At 51.8% G+C, this 24,880-nt stretch overlaps 2 protein-coding genes across 2 annotated transcripts in view; one reads left to right on the plus strand and one right to left on the minus strand.

Annotated features, from left to right (window-relative positions):
* Positions 1-13,334, plus strand: part of NELFCD (negative elongation factor complex member C/D) — a 14,104-nt gene extending 770 nt beyond the window's left edge. The window contains exons 2-15 of the mRNA XM_011992414.1: positions 4,320-4,464; positions 4,996-5,105; positions 5,958-6,067; positions 7,159-7,266; positions 7,737-7,889; positions 8,106-8,236; positions 9,123-9,288; positions 9,525-9,659; positions 10,098-10,237; positions 11,202-11,316; positions 11,657-11,752; positions 11,829-11,969; positions 12,320-12,449; positions 12,846-13,334. Coding sequence (XP_011847804.1) covers positions 4,320-4,464; positions 4,996-5,105; positions 5,958-6,067; positions 7,159-7,266; positions 7,737-7,889; positions 8,106-8,236; positions 9,123-9,288; positions 9,525-9,659; positions 10,098-10,237; positions 11,202-11,316; positions 11,657-11,752; positions 11,829-11,969; positions 12,320-12,449; positions 12,846-12,880 — 1,715 coding nt within the window. The 3' untranslated portion in view covers positions 12,881-13,334. The remainder of the gene's footprint in view (positions 1-4,319; positions 4,465-4,995; positions 5,106-5,957; positions 6,068-7,158; positions 7,267-7,736; positions 7,890-8,105; positions 8,237-9,122; positions 9,289-9,524; positions 9,660-10,097; positions 10,238-11,201; positions 11,317-11,656; positions 11,753-11,828; positions 11,970-12,319; positions 12,450-12,845) is intronic.
* Positions 13,335-13,387: 53 nt separating this feature from the next.
* The window catches only part of CTSZ (cathepsin Z), a 14,606-nt gene continuing 3,113 nt past the window's right edge, over positions 13,388-24,880 (minus strand). The window contains exons 4-8 of the mRNA XM_011992415.1: positions 24,237-24,417; positions 19,371-19,550; positions 15,842-15,992; positions 14,846-15,008; positions 13,388-13,969 (exon numbers count right to left, since the gene is read on the minus strand). Coding sequence (XP_011847805.1) covers positions 13,859-13,969; positions 14,846-15,008; positions 15,842-15,992; positions 19,371-19,550; positions 24,237-24,417 — 786 coding nt within the window. The 3' untranslated portion in view covers positions 13,388-13,858. The remainder of the gene's footprint in view (positions 13,970-14,845; positions 15,009-15,841; positions 15,993-19,370; positions 19,551-24,236; positions 24,418-24,880) is intronic.

Raw genomic sequence — 24,880 nt, forward strand, 5'->3', positions numbered from 1 at the left:
CACGTACCCCCTTGCTCCGGCCAGGAGCAACCTGCGACCCCCACGGCGGGCGGGACACCAACGCTAAGGTGGAGGGTTGGGCCCGGAGCTCACACAGTTTTAAACAAAAATAAAGTGGAAAAACTTCACACCAGTATCATGGTGAAAAAGTAGAACTTAGGGCATTCCTACATGTGCTTTACTGTTTTATAAACTGTACTCTTCAGCACCTTGGGCTGATTTCATCTGTCTTTGGGCAAACTGATGGAAAGGATCTTCGGGCCTTGACGTTCCAGGGTTTGGGGTGGAAGCCCAGGAGGGATCACTCTGTTCCACCCTGAGAACAGGGCCTGCAGAGTCAGGGCAGGCAGCTCTAGTCTGGCCGGTGTGTCCCCTCCATAACTCTAAAGACCCACCTGCGGCGCATGGTTGAAATGTAGCTTCTCACATCCCTCCTCTGGAGACAGCCCAACAGTTGGTCTGGACGGGAGCCTAGGAACTTGCTTTTTTTTTTTTTTTCTTTGAGGCTTAGTTTCGCTCCTGTTGCCCAGGCTGGAGTGTAATGGCACCATCGCGGCTCACTGCAACCCCTGCCTCCCGGGTTCAAGCGATTCTCCTGCCTCAGCCTCCCGAGTAGCTGGGATTACAGGCGCCCACCACCATGCCCAGCTAAGTTTTTAAATTTTGAGTACAGAGGAGGTTTCACTATGTTGGCCAGGCTGGTCTCGAACTCCTGACCTCGGGCAATCCACCCACCTCGGCCTCCCAAACTGCTGGGATTACAGGCGTGAGCCACCGCGCCTCGCCCAGGAACTTGCATTTTTAACAAGAGTCAAGATTGGGGATGTCTGGTGCATTTTGAACTGGTGTTTTGAGGGAATAAAGGATGAAGTGGGGCTTATGTTGATGACCATGGGTGGTGTGATGGCGGCTTCCGAGCCGTGGTTTAAAATGCCAAGGCAGGCGACGTGTTTCTGGAACTGAAAGAAGCCCTGTGAAGTTAGCTGCCTGGTGGAAGCAGTGGCAGGAGCTCAGTAGGGTGCAGGTTCTGAAGATCCTTGGAGAGTGCTGAATGGTATGGCTTGTTCAGGAGTTTGGGGCAGGGGGTGACACGAGTAGATTTGCATGTTGGATCATTTCACAGTGTTGGAGGCTTAGGGTGGAGTGGATAGAGTCAGAGTCAGACTTAGCTAACGGAGAGCCTGGGCTGTGTGCGTCATGCATTATTGCCTTCCACACTCAAGATTTTGAGTTGGGTGTTACTCTGCTTATCTGGTAAGTGAAGAAAGTGAGACGAAAAGACTTAGTGACCTGCCCAAGGTCATGAAACTAGTAAGGAAGGAGAGGGGACCCAAGCCCACGTCCTTTGTCTCCATTGCCACTTTATCAAATTGCTGACCACCAAAGTGGTGCAGATGGGAGGGTGTGAATTAGCTTAGTGGTGGGTTGGTGTTTGGGGCATCTTGGATATCACCTTGAGCCTTTTTTTCTTTCTTCTGTTTTTTTTTTTTTTTTGAGACGGAGTCTCGCTCAGTCACCCAGGACGGAGTGCAGTGGCTTGATCTCGGCTCACCGCAAGCACCATCTCCTGGGTTCAAGTGATTCTCCCGTCTCAGCCTCCCGAGTAGCTGGGATTACAGGCACCTGCCATCATGCCCGGCTAATTTTTGTGTTTTAGTAGAGACGGGGTTTCACCATTTTGGCCAGGCTGGTCTTGAACTCCTGACCTCAGGTGATCCACCCGCCCTGGCCTCCCAAAATGCTAGGATTACAGGCATGAGCCACCGCGCCTGGCCTTTTTGTTTTTTCTTTGAGACAGAGTCTCGCTGTGTCACCCAGGCTGGAGTGCAGTGGCGCCATCTTGGCTCACTGCAACCTCCGCCTCCCAGGTTCAAGTGATTCTCCAAGTAGCTGGGATTACAGGCTGGTCTCGAGCTCCTGGTCTCAAGTAATCTGCCCGCCTCAGCCTCCCAAAGCGTTGGGATTACAGACGTGAGCCACCATGCCCGGCTCACCTTGAGCCTTTAAGTCATAAAGTGTTAGAACTGGGGCATGTAAGGGCCATCTAATCAATGCTTTCACTTTATAGACCGAGTGCGTGAGTTACTTGCCCAAGTTTATGCAGTCAGACCTAGACCCCACTGATGGGAGACTCGGGAGTCTCATGTTTGGGGAATTTTAATCATGATCCTAATTTTGCCCATTGACACCTGTGGGCTCTCATTGATGAGGAGGGGTGGACCAGATGTTCATTTCATGTTTATTCTGTGACTCAGCTTGGAAGAGGGACAGAAAGTTAGGAAAGGTGTTAGGAGGGTGGCAAGAACTGGATTTTAAAAGATAGTTGGTGACCCAAATCCTGTTAACCTGATGCCACGTTACATAGTGGGAGGCAGGAAGGTGTGTAAGGAGGCCACTGTGATGTTCAGTCTGGATGATGAAAACTAAGAGCTACAGACATTGAAACAGATGAGTCCTGCTGCAGGTTGCAAATGGGGAGTGGCGAGAGGTCAGAACGGACAGGGGAAGTGGGAAGGGCATGCTGTTGCTAGTGCTGGGGTGTTTTTTCCTGAAGGAGATGGGAATCTTTAAGCAGGAGAGAGATGTCAGTTTTGTGGCTTACAAAGATCACTGGCCACAGTGTGAAAGATGATTGAAGGGAAGGAATAAGACCGAGACTTTAGGGGAATGTTGCTACTGCAAGCATACAAAAAATAAGGAAGAGCAGAGGCAAATGTGGAAAGAAGGACCACCTTGGATAGACAGATGGAAGATGGAATTGATGAATCTATGTGACAGGATGTGGGGGTGGGGGGAGGGAGAGAAGCTGAAGATGATTTTCAGGTTTGGGGGTAACAGGTAGATATATGATGGAATCCTTTACTGAAATATGGGTTGTAGAAAGAAGATCTGTTTCCAGGGAAAAGATGTCAGTTTTGGACCTAAGGAGTTTGGATACTTGTGAGACATCTGACTGGAAATGAGAATGGAATGTTGGATACCTGAGTCTGGAGCTTAAGAGAGGAAGGACGGAGAGAGAGATCCAGGCTAATTCTGGATTTGTGAGCAGGTAGATAGCATGACCTGAGAGGTGATGGAAGAGGCAGGTGAGTGCCCAGGGTGGAAGCCCAAGAGAACAGACATATGGGAATGAGGCTCGGGGTGAAGTCCGGCCTCTGTCACGCCCTCAGGGGCTCAGGGTTCCCCACACAAATCTGGTCTGAGAGAAGACTCCACAGTCTTTAGTGGGAAGTCATCAGGTTCTGTCTGCTTCCAAAGCACTGCTTTTAGGATCTTAGTCCAGATCAGGAGTGAGCAAACTTTTCTGAAAAAGGGTAGATAGCAAATATTTTAGGCTGTGCCTGTCTCTGTCTTAACTACTTAACTCGGCCCTTACAGGGGGAAAATGATCATAGACAATCCTTAAAAGAATGGGTGTGGTTGTGTTCCACAAAACTTTATTTGCAAAAATAGGAGAGGGCTGGATTTGGCTCTGGGTCATAGTTTGCTGACCCCTGGCCCAGCTCTTGCCCCATTATGTTAGAGTAGGTTGCATGGAGGTCTGTCTCGCCTATTAGTTTGTAAACTTCTTTGATGGGAAAAGCCTTGTCTTGTCTTATATTTTCTTAGGTTCCTTGGTTGATGAGCACAGTGCAGACTGTTCAAAAAGCATCTGCTTGTTAGTTAGGGTGGCAGTGTTAAAGTTGAAGAGGGTTTGGGATCACTTAGTCCATCCTCACGTGGTCATCAGCAGGTGAAGAAGCCTGCTTTGCTCTTAGATTGAGTGACAGGCCTGAGGTTGCTTCCACATAGAATTGGGACTGGAGTCCAGCTAGAAGTGCCGATGCAAGGCGAGTTAGCGACGTTTACTTTCTAATGGTAAGTGATGGCTCATGCTTTCAAGAATCAGGTTGTTGCTCTTCAGTGGCATGTATGAAATAAGAATAGTGAAAACAATAATAATAATAGTTGACTATCTATTGCACTGTTACTAAATGTCAGGGGTTATGCTGGGCTCTTCCAAAAATTAGCTCATGGAATCCTCACAACAGCCAAATGGGAATAGGCGTTACTATTATCTTCACTTAACAGAGGAGGAAACGGACGCTCAGAGAGGTTGGGTAACTTGTGTGAGCATGGAACACGGTTTGCCAGGGAGGAGTTGTACGCACCCACTCAGTGTGATCCTGGATCCCATTTTCCTAGCCGCTCACTACCTGCCCAGCCCATTTCATGAAATTGTCATGAAAGTCAAATGAAATAATGTGTGTAGAATGCTTTCAAAATGGGCAGCATTATACAATTTCAGGTAAGATTAGGGTATTTATATTAATGAAAAAAAATCCTGGCTCCTGGCATTTACCAACAGCAGGAGGATGATTCTGGAGAAGGAGAGGATGATGCAGAGGTTCAGCAAGAATGCCTGCATAAATTTTCCACCCGGGATTATATCATGGAGCCCTCCATCTTTAACACTCTGAAGAGGTATGTGAGAAAGGTGTTTGTATTGGGAGGAGGCTGGGGATAATTTAGAGAAAGTTTTGTAATACACCCAGAAGGTGCTATGTAAAGCAGGAGTACTGTGAACTGAACTAAAGGCTTCAAGGGGCGGCCCCTCTGCCACTTTTTTTTTTTTTTAAAGACAGGGTCTTGCCCTGTTGCAGTGGCACAATCACCGCTCACTGCAGCTTCAGCCTCCTGGAATCAGGCAGTTCTCCCACCTCAGCCTCACAAGGTGGCCACTGCAGACGTGTGCCATCGTGCCTGGCTTTTTTTTTTTTTTTTGGAGAGACAGGGCTCTTTATGTTGCCCAGGCTGGTCTTGAACTCCTAGGCTCAAGTGATTCTCCCACCTCTGCCTCCCAAAGTGCTGGGATTACAGGTGTGCACCACCGCACCCAGCCCCCTCTGCTGCTTTAAAAATTTTGAAACCTGATTCTCTTCCTCCTTCCTTACCTTCCTGTTGTCCATCATTCCATTCATTCTGGTGTAATTGCCGCTTTGTTACTTTCCCTAGGTATTTTCAGGCAGGAGGGTCTCCAGAGAATGTTATCCAGCTCTTATCTGAAAACTACACCGCTGTGGCCCAAACTGTGAACCTGCTGGCTGAGTGGCTCATTCAGACAGGTGCTTTGTGGGTGGCCCCTGTCCTGGCTAGTCACCCCCACCTTTTTAAAAATAGACTTTTGTGTCCTTATAACACTGATACATTGCCTTGTTTTCCTGGTTTCTGAGACTTGTGTAAGAAAGAGCTGAACTTCTTACTTATTTTTATGTTTATCTTACTCATTTGTATCTGCTTGCCTCTTATCTTTGATTCAGTAATTGAGGTTTACTGGTAGCCTGCAAACGTGATTCTCATTGAGCTGTTTTCCCTACCATGTTGTAGAATTATAGGATTATACAGTGTATGTTCAGTGTGTCATTTTCAAGACGTCTATTACAGCAAGCAGTAAATGACGGATAATTTAGGACTGGCTATGATTATGGCTTTTAGCTAATATGATCAAAGTAGAGCCTTACTGTAAATCCACGGAGCCGGGTGCAGATGACGTCACTGAAGTGCGTGCTGTCCGGAAGCTTGTGGACGCACTGCTGTCCCGGTGATTAGACACGAGTGTGTCTCTTTTGGCTGCCATCTGCTCCCTCCTCACCGGGCAGGGATGTTTTTCCGTCCCCCTACCTGTCTGCTGTGGCCATTTGTCTTTGTCCTTAGTGAGGCTCCGCAGACGGTGCCGTCCTTTCCATGAAGTCAGGGGTGGACCAGACTTGTGTGTTCTGTTCTGTGCTGCTTTTTGGGTCTTACCATTGACTATCATTGATAACTACTTTTAAGAGTTCCAGAATCTTATATTTATAAGTGGTCAGAAGCAATTCTTTGATATTTGATTCACACAGAGACTTTTGACCGTTTGCTTTCTAAAGCCACACAGTGAATGGAGAGCTTGCCATTGTCTAGTTGCTTTCATTTTCTTTCAGGTGTTGAGCCAGTGCAGGTTCAGGAAACTGTGGAAAATCACTTGAAGAGTTTGCTGATCAAACATTTTGACCCCCGCAAAGCAGATTCTATTTTTACTGAAGAAGGGGAGGTGAGAAATTCTTTGTCTAGTACCAGGCCCTAGGGTCTTTTGCAAATTTCTTGTGTACAGTGGAGTGTGGCGTATCATGTAAGTAATGGCAGAGTTGGGGACTAAAATCAAAGTGTGAGACAGAAGTTGCATCTAGTCAGAATTGCCCTTTAAACTCTGTACCCAGGGTCGTGACATGCTTGCACACGAGAGGCACACGGGTGCTGAGACCAAGAGAAGGAACAGCAAGTTCCCACACTTCCCCTCTCAGGCTGACTCCCGGGCACAGCCCTTGGAGTGTTGTGGTGGATTTCGTTTGATTCCTCCAAGGAGCAGTTGCCAAGACAGGGCTAGGCCTGCAGGAGATTATGGGGGAAGCAACTATGAGGGAAGGTGGGGATAGTGCTGGAGGAGGCTGGGGTAGCTGTGATGCAGTCTGACCCTTGAGGGCAAGAGAGAAGGAATGAGGGTTAGTAGGAAGAATGTTAGGCTGCAGTGTGGTTTCCAGAAAGTTCCAGCCATATCAGTGGGGAATCTTTAAGCCACAGGTGCCCATTCTGGGAGCCCACGTCTCCTGGACAGACCTGCTTTTGAGGCCCTGCTGCATTCCATCTGTGGCTGGGAGCAGCCTTGGGGAGCTGGCTTTGGCGCAAACAGGATGGCAGGTTCAGAGCACAGCCCTTGAAGCCATCCGTCACATAGGAGAGCTGAGAGAAACGTTTTTCTGGCTACTCCATGTGGTGATGGGCCAGACCACATGTGCCATTTAAATGGCCTCTCTCTGTTTTGCTGAGGGCATACAGCTGGGGCAGCATGCGCTGCCTGAGTGTGCAAGGCAGCTCTGTGCGGGCCTTGGTGTCTCCTAGAAAGCGACTTTCAGTACCCTCTTGTGTTGAGTCCAGTCTTCTGAAAGCTGAGTGGGCATCCAGGGACCTTCCTGTCACTCAGCCAACTGTGTGGCCGTGGCCAGCTCTGGGTCTGCCTCCCCCAGAACTAGATGCCCATGGGGACTCCATCAGCACCAATCTCCTGCAATCGTTTATACAACAGAATCTCCACTCAAGTAAAAGCGGGGCCTCCTCCTGTTTTGCTGTTTGTGTGTTTGTTGGCAGACCCCAGCGTGGCTGGAACAGATGATTGCACACACCACGTGGCGGGATCTTTTTTACAAACTGGCTGAAGCCCATCCAGACTGTTTGATGCTGAACTTTACCGTTAAGGTAGGAAGAGTTCTGGAGTTAAAGAGAAAGGTGTTTGTGAATGAGGGTTATTTTTGGTTGTTGGTCTGTTTCCTTTGACAGTTCATATTTGCTTTTTTTCATAAAGGTCTTTATTGTTTTATTTTCATAAGCCTTACACTGAGAAAGAAAAGTGTAAAATTTGTATCTGTGTTTTTGGGTCAGCATTGACTGTGTTTTAGGATTTAGCAGGGACACATAGAGTTCTCTATGCTTTGAGAATAGCTTTAGGTGTGCCTGCTTGATCTTCCTCTTGCCTATGAGGAAACGATGGAGAGGTGGTCAGCCCAGGGCACACACCTAGGTGATAGCAGGGTGGGGGCGGAGTGAAGGCCTGAGGCCCATGACCAGCGCACACTTACTCCACCTCACCACGAACACTGATGAGCCAGCTTCCCGTGGAGGTGCGGTCACTGCATGCCACCCCTTTGACTTCTTGTTTTGTGTCCTAGCTTATTTCTGACGCAGGGTACCAGGGGGAGATCACCAGCGTGTCCACAGCATGCCAGCAGCTAGAAGTGTTCTCGAGAGTGCTCCGGACCTCTCTAGCTACAATTTTAGATGGAGGAGAAGAAAACCTTGAAAAAAATCTCCCTGAGTTTGCCGTAAGTTCTTTCTGTATGAGCCTCAGATCAGAAGGAGGCTACTTTGGGTCTTGGTTTTCAAGCATGAGCTGCTCCTTCCCGGGAGAGAATCTCCATTTCTGAGGGCACCTTCCAGGATGCTCACTCCCGGGCCTGAGCACGGTGGAGGCTTGGCTCTAGTCCGCTGTCCGTGCTAGAGGAGTGAACCCCACACCCTCTCTCCCTGCAATCTTTCAGAAGATGGTGTGCCACGGGGAGCACACGTACCTGTTTGCCCAGGCCATGATGTCCGTGCTGGCCCAGGAGGAGCAGGGGGGCTCCGCTGTGCGCAGGATCGCCCAGGAAGTGCAGCGCTTTGCCCAGGAGAAGTGAGAGGCCCTGTTTCTGCTCAACTCCTCCCTCCCTAGTGCTCCCCACGAAACCCTTCCCATGGCCCTCATTCCACAGCCAAAGCTGCTAGCTCCTTCTGTTCAACATATAGGTAGACTTCCTTTTGGCTGGGCATGATGGATCACCTAAGGTCAGGAGTTCAAGACCAGCCTGACAAACATGGAGAAACCCCATCCCTACTAAACAAAAATACAACATTAGCCGGGCGTGGTGGCGCATGCCTGTAACCCCAGCTATTTGGGAGGCTGAGGCAGGAGAATCGCTTGAACCTGGGAAGTGGAGGTTGTGGTCAGCCAAGATTGCACCATTGCACTCCAACCTGGGCAACAAGAGCAAAACTCTGTCTCCAAAAAAAAAAAACAAAAAAAAAAAACTTCCTTTTATCCAGCAGAGCTGGAAAAGTTAGAGTTGTTTTTGGTATACTGAGAGCGCTGGCATTCTAAAGTGCTGCTCTGAGGACTGTTTTGTAAAGCACTTGATTCTTTTTCACTTTGCTAGATTTATGGACCTGGGTTTTATACTGGGATTCATAAGTAACAAATAACATCAGTCCTGAAATAGTTGTGCAGAATCTCATTGTTACAGTGTCGTCCACATCTTACTGTACAAAATGAGCTCGTATTAACTTTATTTTCTGCTACCAGTAGAGTGTTCATAAGTATTTAAAGTGCATGACTCCTTTATTATAGAGCCAGCAAGCTGTATTTGAATCACTTTCCCAGTGTTGTAAATGTTATGAGTCAGTACACTCGTGAACGACAGAAAAACAGAGATCCCAACAATGTCAGGTATTCTATGTGTAAAGAAGAACAGAAAAAAGAAGCTGCCTCGTTACTAACGGTCTCTCTGGTTTTTCTCATCAAGAGGTCACGACGCCAGTCAGATCACACTAGCGTTGGGCACAGCTGCCTCCTACCCCAGGGCCTGCCAGGCTCTTGGGGCCATGCTGTCCAAAGGAGCCCTGAACCCTGCCGACATCACCGTCCTGTTCAAGATGTTCACAAGCATGGACCCTCCCCCGGTTGAACTCGTAAGTTGCTTCTCAAGAACCCCCAGTGCCAACTGGTAGGGTTACTTTGGAAAGTCTGTGCTTGTCTGATTCTCTGAAGGCTGTGAATGCAAATGCATCATTGTCCTGGTCCTTCCTCAGTCACACACTCGGCCTGGAGCCTGTTAGGCCCCTGCTGTGTAGGGAGCCCTGAGGGGAGGTGGGTGAGCAGTGCTCTCAGGCCTGCCGTCCCGAACTGGGCCTGTGCTTCTCCTCAGATCCGCGTTCCAGCCTTCCTGGACCTGTTCATGCAGTCACTCTTTAAACCAGGGGCTCGGATCAACCAGGACCACAAGCACAAATACATCCACATCTTGGCGTACGCGGCAAGCGTGGTTGAGACCTGGAAGAAGGTACCATCGGTTCTGGGAATTTGTGGATTTTTTAGGAGACAAATCTCCTCCTCTGCTTTGATATTATTTTGGAATTTTGGCTACAAGAAATCTTGAGGCTCTCTAGTATCAAGCATGTCTTTTCTTCTGTTTCTGCATAGAGAAAGTGCTAAACGTCTCAAGAAAATGTGTGTAACGTCTCTTAATACTCTGCAAACTGTAATTTGAAATGTGACTAAAGAAATGAAACTGATTTCCATAAGACATGGACAAACACTAGTCTCAATGCTTTTCAGTTTCTGTACACTGTGTGACTTTGAAGTTTGACAATTAAATTGACTCCCAACTTAAGGAGAAATAGGGAAAGTGATTTGCAAGGAGAGGTGGCCGATACCAGAACACCCCGACAGCAGGGATATCTGCCCTGTCAGGCTCACTAGCTTGTGTGTGTGTTTTCAGAACAAGCGAGTGAGTATCAATAAAGATGAGCTGAAGTCAACGTCGAAAGCTGTTGAAACTGTTCACAATTTGTGTTGCAACGAGAACAAAGGGGCCTCTGAACTAGTGGCAGAATTGAGCACACTTTATCAGTGTATTAGGTAAGTAAAACGAAACTTAGTTCTTCAGTCAGTCCTTTGGGGAGGAGGTGGTTTGAGTTTTCATATTGAAAGCTCAGATAACAAAGGCTTCAGCGATACTTACTCATTTTATGTATTTTTTCATTTTTAAACAGTACGTAGGGAACTTTGGACAGCTTTAGCAGTGTGAGGAATTTTCAGGTGTTTATTTGCCAGAAGTCTGTTGAGCACATCCTCACAAATTAGACGAAGTAAAAGATAGCCAGAGTTACAAAAACTGATTTGAAGAGTCTATTTATAGGTAAAGTTATACCCACAAACTATTGCTTAGATAGAAATGATTTGTGATTATGCCAATTATATAAATACACGTGTCCTAGAAATAGTACGTCCTCTTAGGCATGTCTTTCCCCTAATAATTTATACTAGGGATGAAGAAAGAGTTTGCTACATAAAGGTAAACTTCAACCCAGTTCACCAAACTCACTGAGGGTTGCTCATTAATGATGTTTTCCTTTAAATAAGTGGTTTAAAGTGAGCAGAGAATTGAACTCTGCTTCTCGCACCACATGTTGAGTGGCTGCCGATCCATTCACGCTATTTACTAATAAGCAGAGCTTAGGCCGGGCACAGTGGCTCCCGCCTGGAATCCCAGCACTCTGGGAGGCCAAGGCAAGAAAATCGCTTGAACCCAGGCGTGCAAGACCAGCCCGAGCAACATGGTGGACCCTCTTTCTACAAAAAATTAGCTAGACATGGTGGCACGCACCTGTAGTCCCAGGTACTCGGGAGGCCGCAGTGAGCCATGATTGTGCCATTGCACTCCAGCCTGGGTGACAGAGTCTCAAAAAAAAAGGTTGGGGGATGTATTGAAGGGTGAATGATGGAGTCGTTTGAGTTTGTTTGTAACCATCCTTTAATGCTTTTCTAGCATATTTTGTGTTTTCAATTGTTTTTTAAAGGAAGCATTCTGCCTTAACTCTAGGTTTCCAGTGGTAGCAATGGGTGTGCTGAAGTGGGTGGATTGGACTGTATCAGAACCAAGGTACTTTCAGCTGCAGACCGACCATACCCCTGTCCACCTGGCATTGCTGGATGAGGTAAGAGGGCGGAGGGCTGTTCACAGTGTACACAGTGTCTGTCTCATGCTGTTTACGTTGGTATTAACGTTGCATCTATTTAGTAAGTTTAGAGGATACTGTTTTCAAAAATAGTTATTTCAGTCCTAAGTGAGGATTTTCCTCTTAAGGACCTAGCTTCATTGACTGCAGAAATTTCTTAATCTCAGTCAAGTGTTACTGGAAGCTGATGGCCCTGGCTTAGGTGTCAGGACCTTCCTCCTCAGTGATAAGCTCTTTGGTGACTGTGACAGTGCCTGGTTTCTCTGTGTGCCGAGCGTGACCACATTGCTCAGCGAAGCTCCCTCTGGCCTGTTTGTAGATCAGCACCTGCCACCAACTCCTGCACCCCCAGGTCCTGCAGCTGCTTGTTAAGCTTTTTGAGACTGAGCACTCCCAGCTGGACGTGATGGAGCAGGTGAGCAGTGCCCGTGGGGCTCGCCAGGGGGCTGGGGAGGACCCCCTCTAACCAGCTCCCTGTCCCCCTTCTGTAGCTTGAGTTGAAGAAGACACTGCTGGACAGGATGGTTCACCTGCTGAGTCGAGGTTATGTACTTCCTGTTGTCAGTTACATCCGAAAGTGTCTGGAGAAGCTGGACACTGACATTTCACTCATTCGCTATTTTGTCACTGAGGTCAGCAATGCACCGTTGGTTTCATGTTTCATACTGTTTACACTAGCACTGCCCTTTTTGGCTTAATGTAGTTCATTTTGTACCTAACTGAGAACTGTGCTTTCTGATGTAGTGATGACAATGACAGATACTCATTTACCAAAAAGCACTTCCTGCCTGCAGCAGCTGTATTACACACTTTGCCTCCATTACCACCCTGGGCATCTTAATGTTGGAGACGGGTGGTGTCACCAGGGAAGCTGGTGGGGGCGGGGAGGGATTTTTTCCAAACTGATTGCCATTTCACCCCAATGTCGGTGGATGCCCCGCACTAGTGTGCGGAAGAAGTCACCCTGTGCTCCCCCACACAGGTGCTGGACGTCATTGCTCCTCCTTATACCTCTGACTTTGTGCAACTTTTCCTCCCCATCCTGGAGAATGACAGCATCGCAGGTACCATCAAAACGGAAGGCGAGCATGACCCTGTGACGGAGTTTATAGGTGAGGCCCAGTGCCTAGCCCTTTGTTACAATAGAAAATGTCAGCTGGGCGCAGTGGCTCATGCCTGTAATCCCAGCACTTTGGGAGGCCGAGGTGGGTGGATCACCTGAGGTTGGGAGTTCAAGACCAGCCTGACCAACATGGAGAAACCCCATCTCTACTAAACATACAAAATTAGCCAGGTGTGGTGGCACACGCCTGTAATCCCAGCTACTTGGGAGGCTGAGGCAGGAGAATTGCTTACCCTGGGAGGCGGAGGTTGCATGAGCCAAGATCGCGCCATTGCACTCTTTCCTGGGCAACAAGAGCAAAACTCCATCTCAAAAAAAAAAGAAAAAAGAAAATGCCATGTTCTACTTCCTGTTTCTAACGCAGTCACTGTTTTCCTCGTTAAAGCTCACTGCAAATCTAACTTCATCATGGTGAACTAATTTAGAGCATCCTCCAGAGCTGAAGCAGAACATTCCAGAACCAGTTGTGGAGAAACCCTTTCAAGAAGCTGTTTTAAGAGGCTCGGGCAGTTTCTTCAAAATGGGCACCATTGGGAAGAGGTGGATGACTTCTTTACAAAGGAAAATGGTAGCAGCTTCAGTGAGAAACTGCTCTTACGAACAGTCCCTTCTCTGCTGTCAATCCAGTACTGCTCTCAAATCCTGTTTTCGGTGTTCATTTCCTTCAAGTCAGGCACTGGGCTCGCATGACGCCTCAGGACAGATCCGGCCGTCAGCCGTGGGCCGCTGGGAACTCAGACACTCGGGGAACTCCTTTCAAAGCTGACCTCAGTTTTCTCACAAGAACCCAGTTAGTTGATGTTTTATTATAATTGTCTTAATTTGCTAAGGACAAGTAATAAATTTTTAAAAAGCCTTTCTGCTGGGTTGGATTGGGTCCTGATGTGACATTGTTTTTGTGTGTGAATAAGGCACGGTCAGCCTCAGTCTTGTGTGGAGCCAGATACTTTATTCATCACTTGGGCGATTTGAAATTGCCATCTCCCTCCCTCCCTCCCCAGCCCTTGATTCCAAAGTGACATAAGAAGCGGTGATGCGTCTGAACTGTTTCACCTCTCACATGCCGTATGATTGCCCACAGTGGCCAAATACAAAAGATCAAGCCCTCTACTGAAGAAAACAGGTCCCATGGTTTGCTGGGTCACAGATCACTTCTTCACCAGGTGGTTGACTGCAATCATTGTGAGGCAGAGCCATCCTGTGTCCTGTGCAAGTGTTTTAAGTCATCCCATTTTCAACCCTCAAGAACCCTCTCAGCCAGTACTGCGTTGTCCTTGCTGTCCGATATTGATAGCCAACCCCGTGCCCACCAGCCAGCCTGGCACACAGAACCATAGGATCCCCTCTGATCATGGCTCACCATGCCTTTTCTTAAACGGCTCTTCTAGTGACATAGCCTTAAACGATGGGGTCCCCAAACGTACAGAGCTCCTCGATGGCAAGGTTGTATCTGGCGCCCTTCCCATCCTTATAGGTGCTGGTCACGATCCTCAGCCAGCCTCTCTCGCCCTGTGAGAAGTGGGATCGCGCGTCAGCCCATCTGCAGCCATCCCCAGCTCCCTCTGCTGCTCTCAGCACCCTGCCCCCTGCTTTCTGCCTCCATCCCTCAGGCCAACCTTGGAGGATCCAGACAACCCGCTCAGCTGCCCCTCAGCTTTCCCATGACCCCTGTTCTGAAATACCTTTTGTGAAATATTTCACTTGGTTAACGTTTAACATGAGGGCCTCTATGCCAAAAGTGAATTCATGTAACAAAACATGTCGACTCTAGACCGGCGACGACGCCACCTACTGCTACCCCCATTAGTAGTCACCTAGTAAAAAACACATTTCATCACCTGCACATGAACCGCCTTTCCCCCATTTCCTAATAATGAATTTCTGTGTCTTACATTATTAATGGCTAAGACTAGGCCTGGCAGTTGATTTATCTCTCCTGGACTTTTGGCCCAACTCGAGTATTTTTGAAAAACCTACACAGTATTTTAGGGGAGCCCAAAAACCGTGATAGGAAAAAGAATGAGCTGGTTGTAAAGGAAGAAGGTGGCAGAGCTCCTCTCCAGCAGTGCTCACAGGGACTTCCCCAGGGCACCAGGCACCATCTGGAGACAGTTTGGTCACACTGGGATTGCGGGGAGTCACCTAGTGGGTGGAGGGGCCAGGGATGCTGCTGAACACCCAAAGTGCACAGGATGGCGGCAGCCGTGCACGACAGAGAAGGGTCTGGCCCCAAAAGCCACTGGTGAGATGGCTGAGACAGCTGGAGCAAGGAACCCTCCGTCAAGGCCCCGGTTTTCAGCTAAAAGTCAACAGAACCATTCAAGCGAGAGGAGTACCAGGATGCTTTTTTCTAGGAATGACCTTAAGAAAACGCAAACCTCTTACCCATGGTTCACCCCATGAATTCCGGACAATCCAGTACTCAGTCCCATTGCTGATGCCCCACCCAGCCACGGAAATGACATGGTTTATGTAGGTGACATCCTGGTATTCGGCATAGATGCCTCCGGTGTAGTTAGCCAGTCTTTCTGTTGCCATTATTCCACAGCTGAGAGCAAGCAGTTAAGGAATTACCACTTTAAGTTGAGAGAATTTACCATCATTAGAAATAATCTGCTATGGCCGGGCACAGTGGCTCACACCTGTAATCCCAGCAACTTGGGAGGCCGAGGCAGGTGGATCGCTTGAGTCCAGGAGTTCAAGACCAGCCTGGGCAAGATGGCAAAACCCCCACCTCTACAAAAAATACAAAAATTAGCTGGGTGTGGTGGTGTGCGCCAGTAATCCCAGCTGTTCGGTGGAGGGGGCTAAGGCAGGAGGATCGCTTGAGCCTGGACGGTCAAGGCTATAGTGAGCCAAGATCACACCACTGCACTCCAGCCTGGGTGACAGAGTGAGACTTTGTTTAAAAAAATAATAATAATAAAAATTAAAAATAAAAATAAAAAAACAAACTCTGATATGACGAAAAAGTTATGTAAACCCAACTCAGATAATGTATATCCGACGGTTCTGGAGAAACTTCTGTTATTCACATAGTGAATGAAACTATGGGAAACTGCCCCCAACACACTGCCCTCAGTACAGCTTGGGGGAGCGCCCCACCCGCATTCTGCACAGCCGTCCACAGGGCAGACTTGCCATCAGCTCAGCTTTACCTCTGAGAAAACGGAAGCTCTTAGAGGGGAAATGATGTGGCTGTCTCGAGCCTACTGAATACAACCGGCCAGAAGGAAAGCGGCAAAGGACGGAAACACGTGCACCTGCATGAGCCCACACTGGCGCTGTCACCCGCGGATCTCTCCTCACCCGTGGACCTCTCCTCACCCGCGGACCTCTCCTCACCCGCGGACCTCTCCTCACCCGCGGACCTCTCCTCACCTGATGGGACCATTTGCATAGATTTCTGCCATCATCTTCTCCCTCCCAGAGAGGGAGCCGTAGTCTCCCACTCTCCAGAGGGTGTAGTTCCGGATGGCGTGGCAGTCTTTGAATTCATTGCATGTCCCACATTGGTTGAACTTGTCACACTCTGGGGGAGAGCAAGAAAAGTCAGCATGAGGCCGTCTCCTCATTAACCCAGTGACAAAGAAGCCCGCCAAGCCCACTCTCCACGCTCCTCATGCAGCCTACCACTGAGCAGCTAAGAACAGAAATCATCTTGCCATTGGGTGCTGCTTAATGACGCTCTTCTTTCAGCTGCCGGGGAGTTATGAAAAGCCCTTCCCCAGGCCTTGGCAGAGAATGAAAGAGACAGGCATTAATTAGCACATAGTAGGCACCCAGGAGTTCGCCTTTTTCTGTCTAACGGCTGGAGAAGAAGGACCTTTCCACAATACTTTCTGGCTGAAAATGGAGCATAATCAAATGATTGGCACTTAATAAAATGTCTCTATTGCTGGCTGGTGAATAAAGAGGCCAATACGTTGAGTAACAACAGAAAAGCATTTTCTTCTGTGCCCACGCTGAGGATACCGGAAAAAAAAAATTCTGGTTATTTCGACCTAAGAGGTTATCAAGAATTAGGCTTTAAAAAATAAAATAAAATAAAGAGGGCCAGGCACCTGCAATCCCAGTACTTTGGGAGGCCGAGGTGGGTGGATCACCTGAGGTCAGGAGTTTGAGGCCAGCCTGGCCAACATGGTGAAACCCTGTCTCTTCTAAAAGTACAAAAACTAGCCAGCCGTGGTGGTGGTGCATGACTGTCATCCCAGCTACTCGGGAGGCTAAGGCAGGAGAATTGCTTGAACCCAGAAGGTGGAGGTTGCAGTGAGCCTGGATTGCGCCACTGCACTCCAGCCTGGGCGACAAGAGCGAGACTCTGTCTCTAAAAAAAAAAAAAAAGGAAAGGAAGAGGACAGGGGTGGTGGCTCACACCTGTAATCCCAGCACTTTGGGAGGCCAAGGCAGGAGGATGGCTTGAGGCCAGGAGTCTGAGACCAGCCTGGACAACAGAGCGAGACCCTATCTCTACAGAAAAAAAAAATTTCTAATTAATTAAAAAAAAAGAAGAAAATAAAAAGTACAGCTCTTGGTTTGCAAGCTCAGAGTCGCTGTGTTCCCACTTTTCACTCCATCCACACAGCGGCCGTCGGCCTGCCATTCGCTGCTTTGGTGTGACCTGTCATAGTTACCAGTCTGTCCGATTCTTCTCCCAGGAACATGAGCACCTTGAGGCTCGGACACTGGTTCAATTTGTCCCTTGCACACCAAGGGCCCAGTGCCCAGTACTACGGGAAAATGGTGGATTTGTGGCCACATTTTGCTAACACTACAAAGACAAGACTATTTATCGCAATCAGTTTTTTTGTTGTTTTTTTTTTTTTTTTTTTTTTTTGAGACTGAGTCTCACTCTGTCACCCAGGCTGGAGTTCAGTGGTATGATCCTGGCTTACTGCAAGCTCCACCTCCTGGGTTCAAGTGATTCTCCTGCCTCAGCCTCCTAAGTAGCTGGGATTACAAGCACATGCCACCACGCTCGGCTAATTTTTGTATTTTTAGTAGGGACAGGATTTCACCAGGTTGGCCAGGCTGGTCTCGAACTCCCAGTCTCAAGTGATCCGCCCACCTCAGCCTCCCAAAGCGCTGGGATTACAGGTGTGAGCCACCGCGGTCACCAGTCACACAATCACGTTTCTGATGAGCTCCATCTGCTCCTGTCAGGCTGGGTGGGGTCGAGGGGCCTGGCCTCGGCTGGGTGAGAGCAGTTGGGGGTGGAGTGGGGTGGGCGTGGCCCTGGAGACCACCTGATACCCGCTTCCTGCTTCCAGAGCCGTCTGACCGCCCTTCCCTCTGTGCCTTCATCTGTCCCCCTTCTCAAAGGACTCAGTCAGTCCAGGAGAATTCTTTCTGGCTGAACAATAAGGCCTGAGAGGCAAGGCAAGGGAGCCCCGTTGGCAGAGGGTGGTGCCCAGAGGACCTTGTGCCACGTCAGAGTGCACAGGGCGCTGGGGCCAGCCTATATAGCCTGGGGCAGGGGGGAAACAGCAAAGCAAGCAGCAGCCGTTGGCCTTTCCCAGCTCTCTGCTCTGACTGTGAGGGAGATCTGAGTCAGGTGGCTTAAAACTACCAATTATGGCTGGGCGCGGTGGCTCATGCCTATAATCCCAGCACTTTGGGAGGCCGAGGTGGGCGGATCACCTGAGGTCGGGAGTTTGAGACCAGCCTGACCAACATGGAGAAACCCCGTCTCTACTAAAGAATACAAAATTAGCCAGGTGTGGTGGCACATGCCTGTAATCCCAGCTACTCGGGAGGCTGAGGCAGGAGAATCACTCAAACCCGGGAGGCTGAGTTTGCAGTGAGCAGAGATCGTGCCATTGCACTCCAGCCTGGGCAACAAGAGCGAAACTCCATCTCAAAAACAAACAAAACCTACCAATTACGGGATTAGGGTCTGGGCTTTCCTTTCCTTCTGTTTCCAACGGGAGCAGCCTGAAAGGAATGCCAGCTACAGGGATTCCAGGCTAGCTTGGGTCTGCTCATCCACACAGCACCCCCTTGGCCGCAGACACACCTGAATGTGGGGGACCTGGGCCCTGGGTCGCCAGAACAGGAACCAAGCCAATGGCTGCTTCCAGCTTGGGGCAGCACCTCCCCACCTGCTCTCCACCAAAGCTCCTGGAAAATGAACTCTCCCTCCACAAAGCCCCCTACACCTCTCCCCTACAAAGGCCCAAAATGCCACCAACATGCCAGCATGTCAGAACCCAAACACCATACCCAGGCCCAGCCAAAGGGGCACAGGAGCAAGACACTTCCACAAGGCTGGAGACATGGGGACAGGAATTTTTTTTGAGACGTAGTCGTGCTCTGTCACCCAGGCTAGAGTGCAGTGGCGCGATCTTGGCTCACTGCAACCGCTGCCTCCCGGGTCAAGCGATGCTCCTGCCTCAGCTGCCTGAATAGCTGGGATTACAAGCGTGCACCACCATACCCGGCTAATTTTTGTGTTTTTAGTAGGGACAGGATTTCACCGTGTTGGCCAGGCTGGTCTTGAACTTCTGACCTCAAGTGATCTGCCTGTCTTGGCTTCCCAAAGTGCTGAGATTACAGGCGTGAGCCACCGCGCATGGCCAAGGATGCTCTTCAGCCCACTCCTGCACCAGACTTTTTCGCTGACCTTCTCAGCAGGGACTACGGGGTCCAGTTTTCTGGTCCCCAGCCCAAGCAGGTGCACGGTAGCAGAGGGGCTTCTGCAGGGAGAGGCTGGAGCAGGTGCTGTGAACACTGCCCCTCACGGTCAAGAGCATCAGCGCCCCTGGGGGCTGCAACCTCTGCCCTCCCGCAGCTCCCCAGCCACCAGCCAATGTGAGGAGCGCGGGATTGGGCTGGGCCCTCAGCCACGAGTCCCCGTGGAAGATGGTGTAGAGGGCGGGAGGGTGGGGTGGGGGCGTGGGCAGCAGCCTACCCTGGTCCTTGGCCTGGTAGTTGTTGCAGGTCTCGTCGGGGATGCCGTGTCGGTGGGCATAGTCCCACACGGGCAGGTCATTGCCCCCTTCACAGGAGCCAGCGTTAGCACAGTCGAGGACGTGCTGCACGGACAGGAGGGTGGAGGGCCACGCTCCCTTCCTCTTGATGTTGATCCGATCTGCAACAGTCAGCACCTGCCAGTCAGCACTCAGCCGCCCTCCACCCACTTCCCCAAATGGGCCTGGATGCCTGGGGTGGGATGCAGGCTCTGCCCAGCCTGGCCTGCCTTCGGCTCTGCCCAGCTGCCTGTGTCTCCCTCTCCCTGCTGACCTCTTCACGGAGGTCTCTGCTCAGACGTCGCTCTGCAGAGAGTGCCCTGGCTTTCTTTGGGCACTGTCCTGTCTGCCACACCTCCTACTACAAATGCCACGACAGCAGGGCCAGGGCCAGGCAGTCACCAGCCTCTGGCCCTGCAGACACCAGAGAAGTGCCTGCTGAATGTAGGGCTGAATGGACAGAGACTCTGCCACCTGTGCCAAGTGGGCCATGCCCCAAAGCCAGCCAGGAGAAACCGTCCCTGCCCTCGTGGACAGGGGGCCAAAGCATCAGCTCTGTAAACGAGTATAGCCCAGGGAGCTGCATGAGCCCCAGTGAGGGGCCAGATGCAGTACCAAGGGCTGGGGAAGGCCAGCAGGGACCCAGCTCTGAAGGCACGGGGGGATGCAGAGGGCTCCCAGTGGCTGGCTGACCATGCCCTCACTGCCCAGGTGCCTGGGCTCTGAATCCCAAGGTGCAGCCAAGGACAGGAGAGGTTGGTCACCAAGGGACCTGCTTCCCTTCTCATGCACAAATGCAATAAAACAGATCCTACAAGGAAACCCAGGCCCTCGTTCAGGGTCATCTCACTCTCTGCCCTCCCAGGACAATGACTTCACAGCCACACACCCCTGCACCTGCCTCAGGCCTCATCTCCTGACCCTACCTCCAAGTCAGAACCCTTCTGGCAGCCTCACCTGTCCCTCCCCCAGGGCACAGTGAGCAGGGGGTTCCTCTGCCCATTGGCAGCCCCCTCTGGGCCTGCACATCCCCTCCATCTCCTGTCACCTTCCAGACTTTCCCACACTGCCCCACAGTCTGCTCTTCCACCTGGCCTCCTCCCGGTCGCCCAGCCAGGGGCCTTCTGGAACTGGCCCTGCTCTGGTGACTTTGCTTCACAGGTCACTGAAAAGTCCCAAAGCGGACCTCCATCCTGCCGCCACCCAGCCTGCCCATGCTCTGCACCCCAAACGCTCTTCCTGGAGCAGCCAGTGGCTGGTTTGTCCCCTCCCACCCGACCAAGCCACCTTAGGTTCCATCCTGTTTCCTCCCAAGGACTTGGCTCCCTCCAGCTCTCCTCCTCCCCTCCCCCTTGTCAGCCACGCCCCCTCTAAGCGGATCTGCACACCTCAGACTTGCCTTTCTCACAACACCAGCGTGAGCCCCCGGCCCCTCCCACTCACTGTCATGGTTTTCTGCTTTCCTCAATGGTTTGAGACAGTGCCCTGACCTCTACTGCCCCGCTCCTCTTCAGCCCTTTCTCTCTTGCTAATGGCCACTCCTCCGTCATCCGAGCCGACCACTCTCCGGCAACAGTCAGCACAGTGGTCGCTCCATCCTTCTGGAAGTACCTCCTGCCTGGGCGTCTGGGGTTCCACTTGGCAGTGCAGGGTATCCCATGGCCTGCCCGGAGCCCTTCCCTTCTCTGCCCAACCCAACCTGGCGACAGCAGTCCTGGCCGAGGCAGAGCTCGGATGGATGAGCAGTTTCAGTTCTCGCCTCTCCGTCCACGCCTGCCTGAAGCATCTGGACCCGGCCTAACCAGCTCACTGAGGTGTGCACAAGCTTTTCCCATGGCCAGACTCAATCCTTCATCCCACCAGCCCCATCCGGCAATGGGCTTATTACTCACACCCAACTGTGGGCTGACACAAGTGTCCTGAATACGTTTAACGCAGACCAGGCCAAGCTAGGGTGTGCAGGAAGTTGGGTGTGTCAAATGCATTCTCCACTTACGGCGTTTTCAACTTACGATGGGGTTGTCGGGACATGACCCCACTGTTAAGTCAAGGAGCATCTGTAACCGTGCAAAGCATACAGTGCCAAGAAGAAAAATAAAACGGGGAGATAATTCAGGAAGTGGGGTGTCATATGCGTACGGTGGCTGAGGAAGACCCCGCTGAGGTGACATCCATAGGAGGGAGGGACCTCAGGGAGAGAGGAGGTGCCTGGCGGGAGAAGCTACCACCCCGCTCCACCCTCGGTAGGAGCAGGGGAGCAAGAGGGGTCCTGGGAGGGAGCCCGATGGTGAAGGCTCTTGAAGACCAGAGGGTTCTGTCTTTTATCTGAGTGCCATCCTGAGAGGGTTTCAAGCCGAAGAACATGATCTGATGGGTTTTCACAGGCTCACTGTGGCCAGAGGGGCAGAGGCCAGGAGACCAGTGAGGGCAGTTGGCAGCGGGGCGGTGTGGTTACACCTGGAGGAGGAGGTGGGCGGTGCGTGATTTCTGCATCTGCTTCAAAGGTAGAACCGACAAGACTTGTGGGTGGATTATATGAGGGACAGAAAACAGAGGAGTCGTGTGCCAGTCCAGGCGTTTGCCTGCATAGCCGGAAGGACAGCCAGGGAGGACTGGGGAAGAAATGGGCTCTCGGGTCACAGCGGTGGAAGGAGCCATCCAGACCTCAAGGTCTGAGGCTGGGGAGGCATCAGGTGCCTGGGCCAGCGGGCAAGTGGGCAGGCAGAAGAAAAAGTGAGTTCAGGTGAAGAGTTGGTCCTAGGGTAGCTGACACTCAGAACTCTGAGGAGACAGCCGTGGAGAGGGGAAGGATGGGCCAGGGAGGTGCAGGCAGGGAGTGTGGTGCAGGAGAGGGAAGCATCTTGGGGAGACGTGATCAGGAGAATGCTTCACAGTGGGCCCCAGGTAGCTGTGGCAAGAACAGTGCTGGTGGAGTGACAGAGGTGGGACTGAGGTTGGAGTGGGTTCAAGGGTAGAGAAGAGGAAGTAGAGGGACTCCAGATACTTCCCCAGGGAGCCAGCAATTGGGGCGGGCTGGGACCGGGGGCTTTGTGTTCCTTTGTTCCAGGTGGCAGAGCTTATCTGAGTGGGAAGGGATGGGCTCAGTGAGGGGTCAAGCCATTTGATCCTAGGGGAGAGGAGGGAAGACAAATGGAGGACCTGCCGCCTTGGCTGGTGGATGGCCAGGGCCCCGTGGAAGTCCCCTTCTGGTGGCTTCTATTCCTCAGTGAGAGGACGCAAGGGCCTGGGTCTGGGTGCACTGAGAAGGAGGTTTCAGGAGAAAGTGGGGTGAAGCAGTCATCCGCCCAGAGAGAGTCCCCTGGGGAAATGCGGCAGGGCTGACCCCTGGCCAGGGTCCCACACCCACCTGAAAGCCAGCTCCTTCCTACCTGCAGTCCTCCGCAGACGCACATCTTGTCACCTGACTCCCTCTCAAAGAGTTCAAGGCTTCCCACAGGCCCCTGGTGATCTTTCTATCCTCCCCTCACCCTCACCCCACCCTCAAAGCCTCTTTCACTTCCTCAGCAGGTGCCAGGCCTGGGCACTTCCCCTGGGCGCTGCCCAGTCCTCTGCCTCTAGCCCTCTAGCTGGGCTGCCTGGAGCCCCACCCACACCCTGCAGCCCGCCCAAGGTCTCCCAGACCTTCCAGCTCCATCCACATCAAAGGGGACTTTGAGCGGTCAGAAGTGTGTTCCAGCCCCCGGGGGAGGTGCCACAGATGCCGCAGCTTCAGTTTGCTGGCTCCGGGGTCCAGACCCTACCCCCAGAGCGAGAACCCCTCATTCACAAGACAGAGCCCATCAGACATCCTGGCACAAAGCCCAGGCTTCCGGGCTCAAATCTCAGCTGTCACTCACACTACGCTCAAGCCTCCCAATCTCTCTGCAAAAAGCTTGTTTCCTCATCTGCAAACTGAAAGCAATCATGGCATTGAGGAGGCGTCAGTGAGATGGAGCACACACAAGCGCGTGTCCCCCAGCCTTGGCCCACGGCGGCAGCCACACTGGAGTCGATCTTTTTCACATGGGTGTACAGCAGGCCTGGCCCATGAGGACCAAGGCCAGCGAGGAGGCAGCAGCACTACAGCGCTCATGGGCCAAACTCCCAGCCCACGCAAGTCCCATCTCCAGGGGAAATCCAGGCTCCTGGACCCTGTGCTGTGACTGGAGAGGGGATAGCAGAGTCCCTCCCAAATGCTGTGGGGTGGGCCTGGGGCTGGCTTGCAGCTGTCTCTTCTCCTGCCTTCTCTCCCAAAGCAGGGCGCAGCAGCCTCGTTGATAGGGTGGGCCTCAGCTGCCGCTTCCTCTTTGCTGAGAGCCTTCCTACCCCACTGGAGCCAAAAGCCTAAGAGAGAAACCCACCAGGCTGGGGGTAGTGACCAGGTTAGGCCATGGGCTGTAGCCAACAAGCCTCACCCAATATTCCAAGCCCAGGACAGGTTTTCATCTGTGCTGAGAAGTAGTTTACTTCTGTGTCCTCAAATACAGCCTGGGCACTCTGATTTTGCATTTCTGTTTCTATCCCAATGGCTGAGGTCACAAGCTTTGGGGGAAGAGAGGGCACCTGGCAGTCACTTGTCACTGGGCTTCAGTCCTAGTCCTGCCTATCACCCAAAGGCCCCAGAATGACCCAGCTTGGGTCACCTCAGCAGAGGGCAAAGGCCTGCGTCCCTCGGCCTTAGCCCCCCAGCCCAGGCTGACCTGGCCTTGAATCACAGGCCCCTGGAATCGCGGGCTGAGCTGTCTGGGCTGATAAAGAGGCAGCCGGAATGGGCTTTCCTGGCCCACAGTCAAAGGGCGGCCACTCACCCGCCATAGCGCTGGTGCTGGCGTGAGCCCAGCAGGAGCCGCAGTACTGGGGGATGTGCTGGTTCCGGGTGATGCTGGCATAGTTGACACCATTCACGTTGCGCCAGTCCCAGCTCTTGGGCAGATCCGCTGGGGACAGGTACTCATGAGGCCGGGGGTATGTGCTGAGAAGAGAGCATTCCTACCCAGATCAGTGCTGGGGCCCCGGGGGGCCATGAGCCCAGGAAGCCCTGGGTAGGGCCCTCCCGCCCTTCCCAACACCTGAGGGCATGGAAGTGAGGCCACAGTCACCAGAGGTGAGCCAGGTGTGGGCCCACCTCACACTAGGAGGCCCCAGCGCTCTCAGAATGTGAAGGAGGCAGGGCACCCCCGAAAGGAGGGAATCGGGGTGCTCCCCCAGCCATGCCACGCCATGAGGGCTACCCCCAGAGGCCGAGGAGGTGGGGCTGGCCTGACTTTCTGGCCAGGTGGGGCTTATCCAACCCCACAAACATCAGGGCTCACCCTGGATGTGGAAGAGAAGGAGCGACCCCCAAAATGAAGCGGCTGGATCTGACCTTCCAAGGCCTGGTGGCGAGGCCCCCAGGAGGCAGAGCGCGCATCTGGCCCGGGAGATGGGCCTCCCGTCCCCCCAGGGCTGCCTC

This window comes from Mandrillus leucophaeus, unplaced genomic scaffold (assembly GCF_000951045.1).
Source record: "Mandrillus leucophaeus isolate KB7577 unplaced genomic scaffold, Mleu.le_1.0 Scaffold41, whole genome shotgun sequence".
NCBI classification, from domain to species: Eukaryota; Metazoa; Chordata; class Mammalia; order Primates; family Cercopithecidae; genus Mandrillus; species Mandrillus leucophaeus.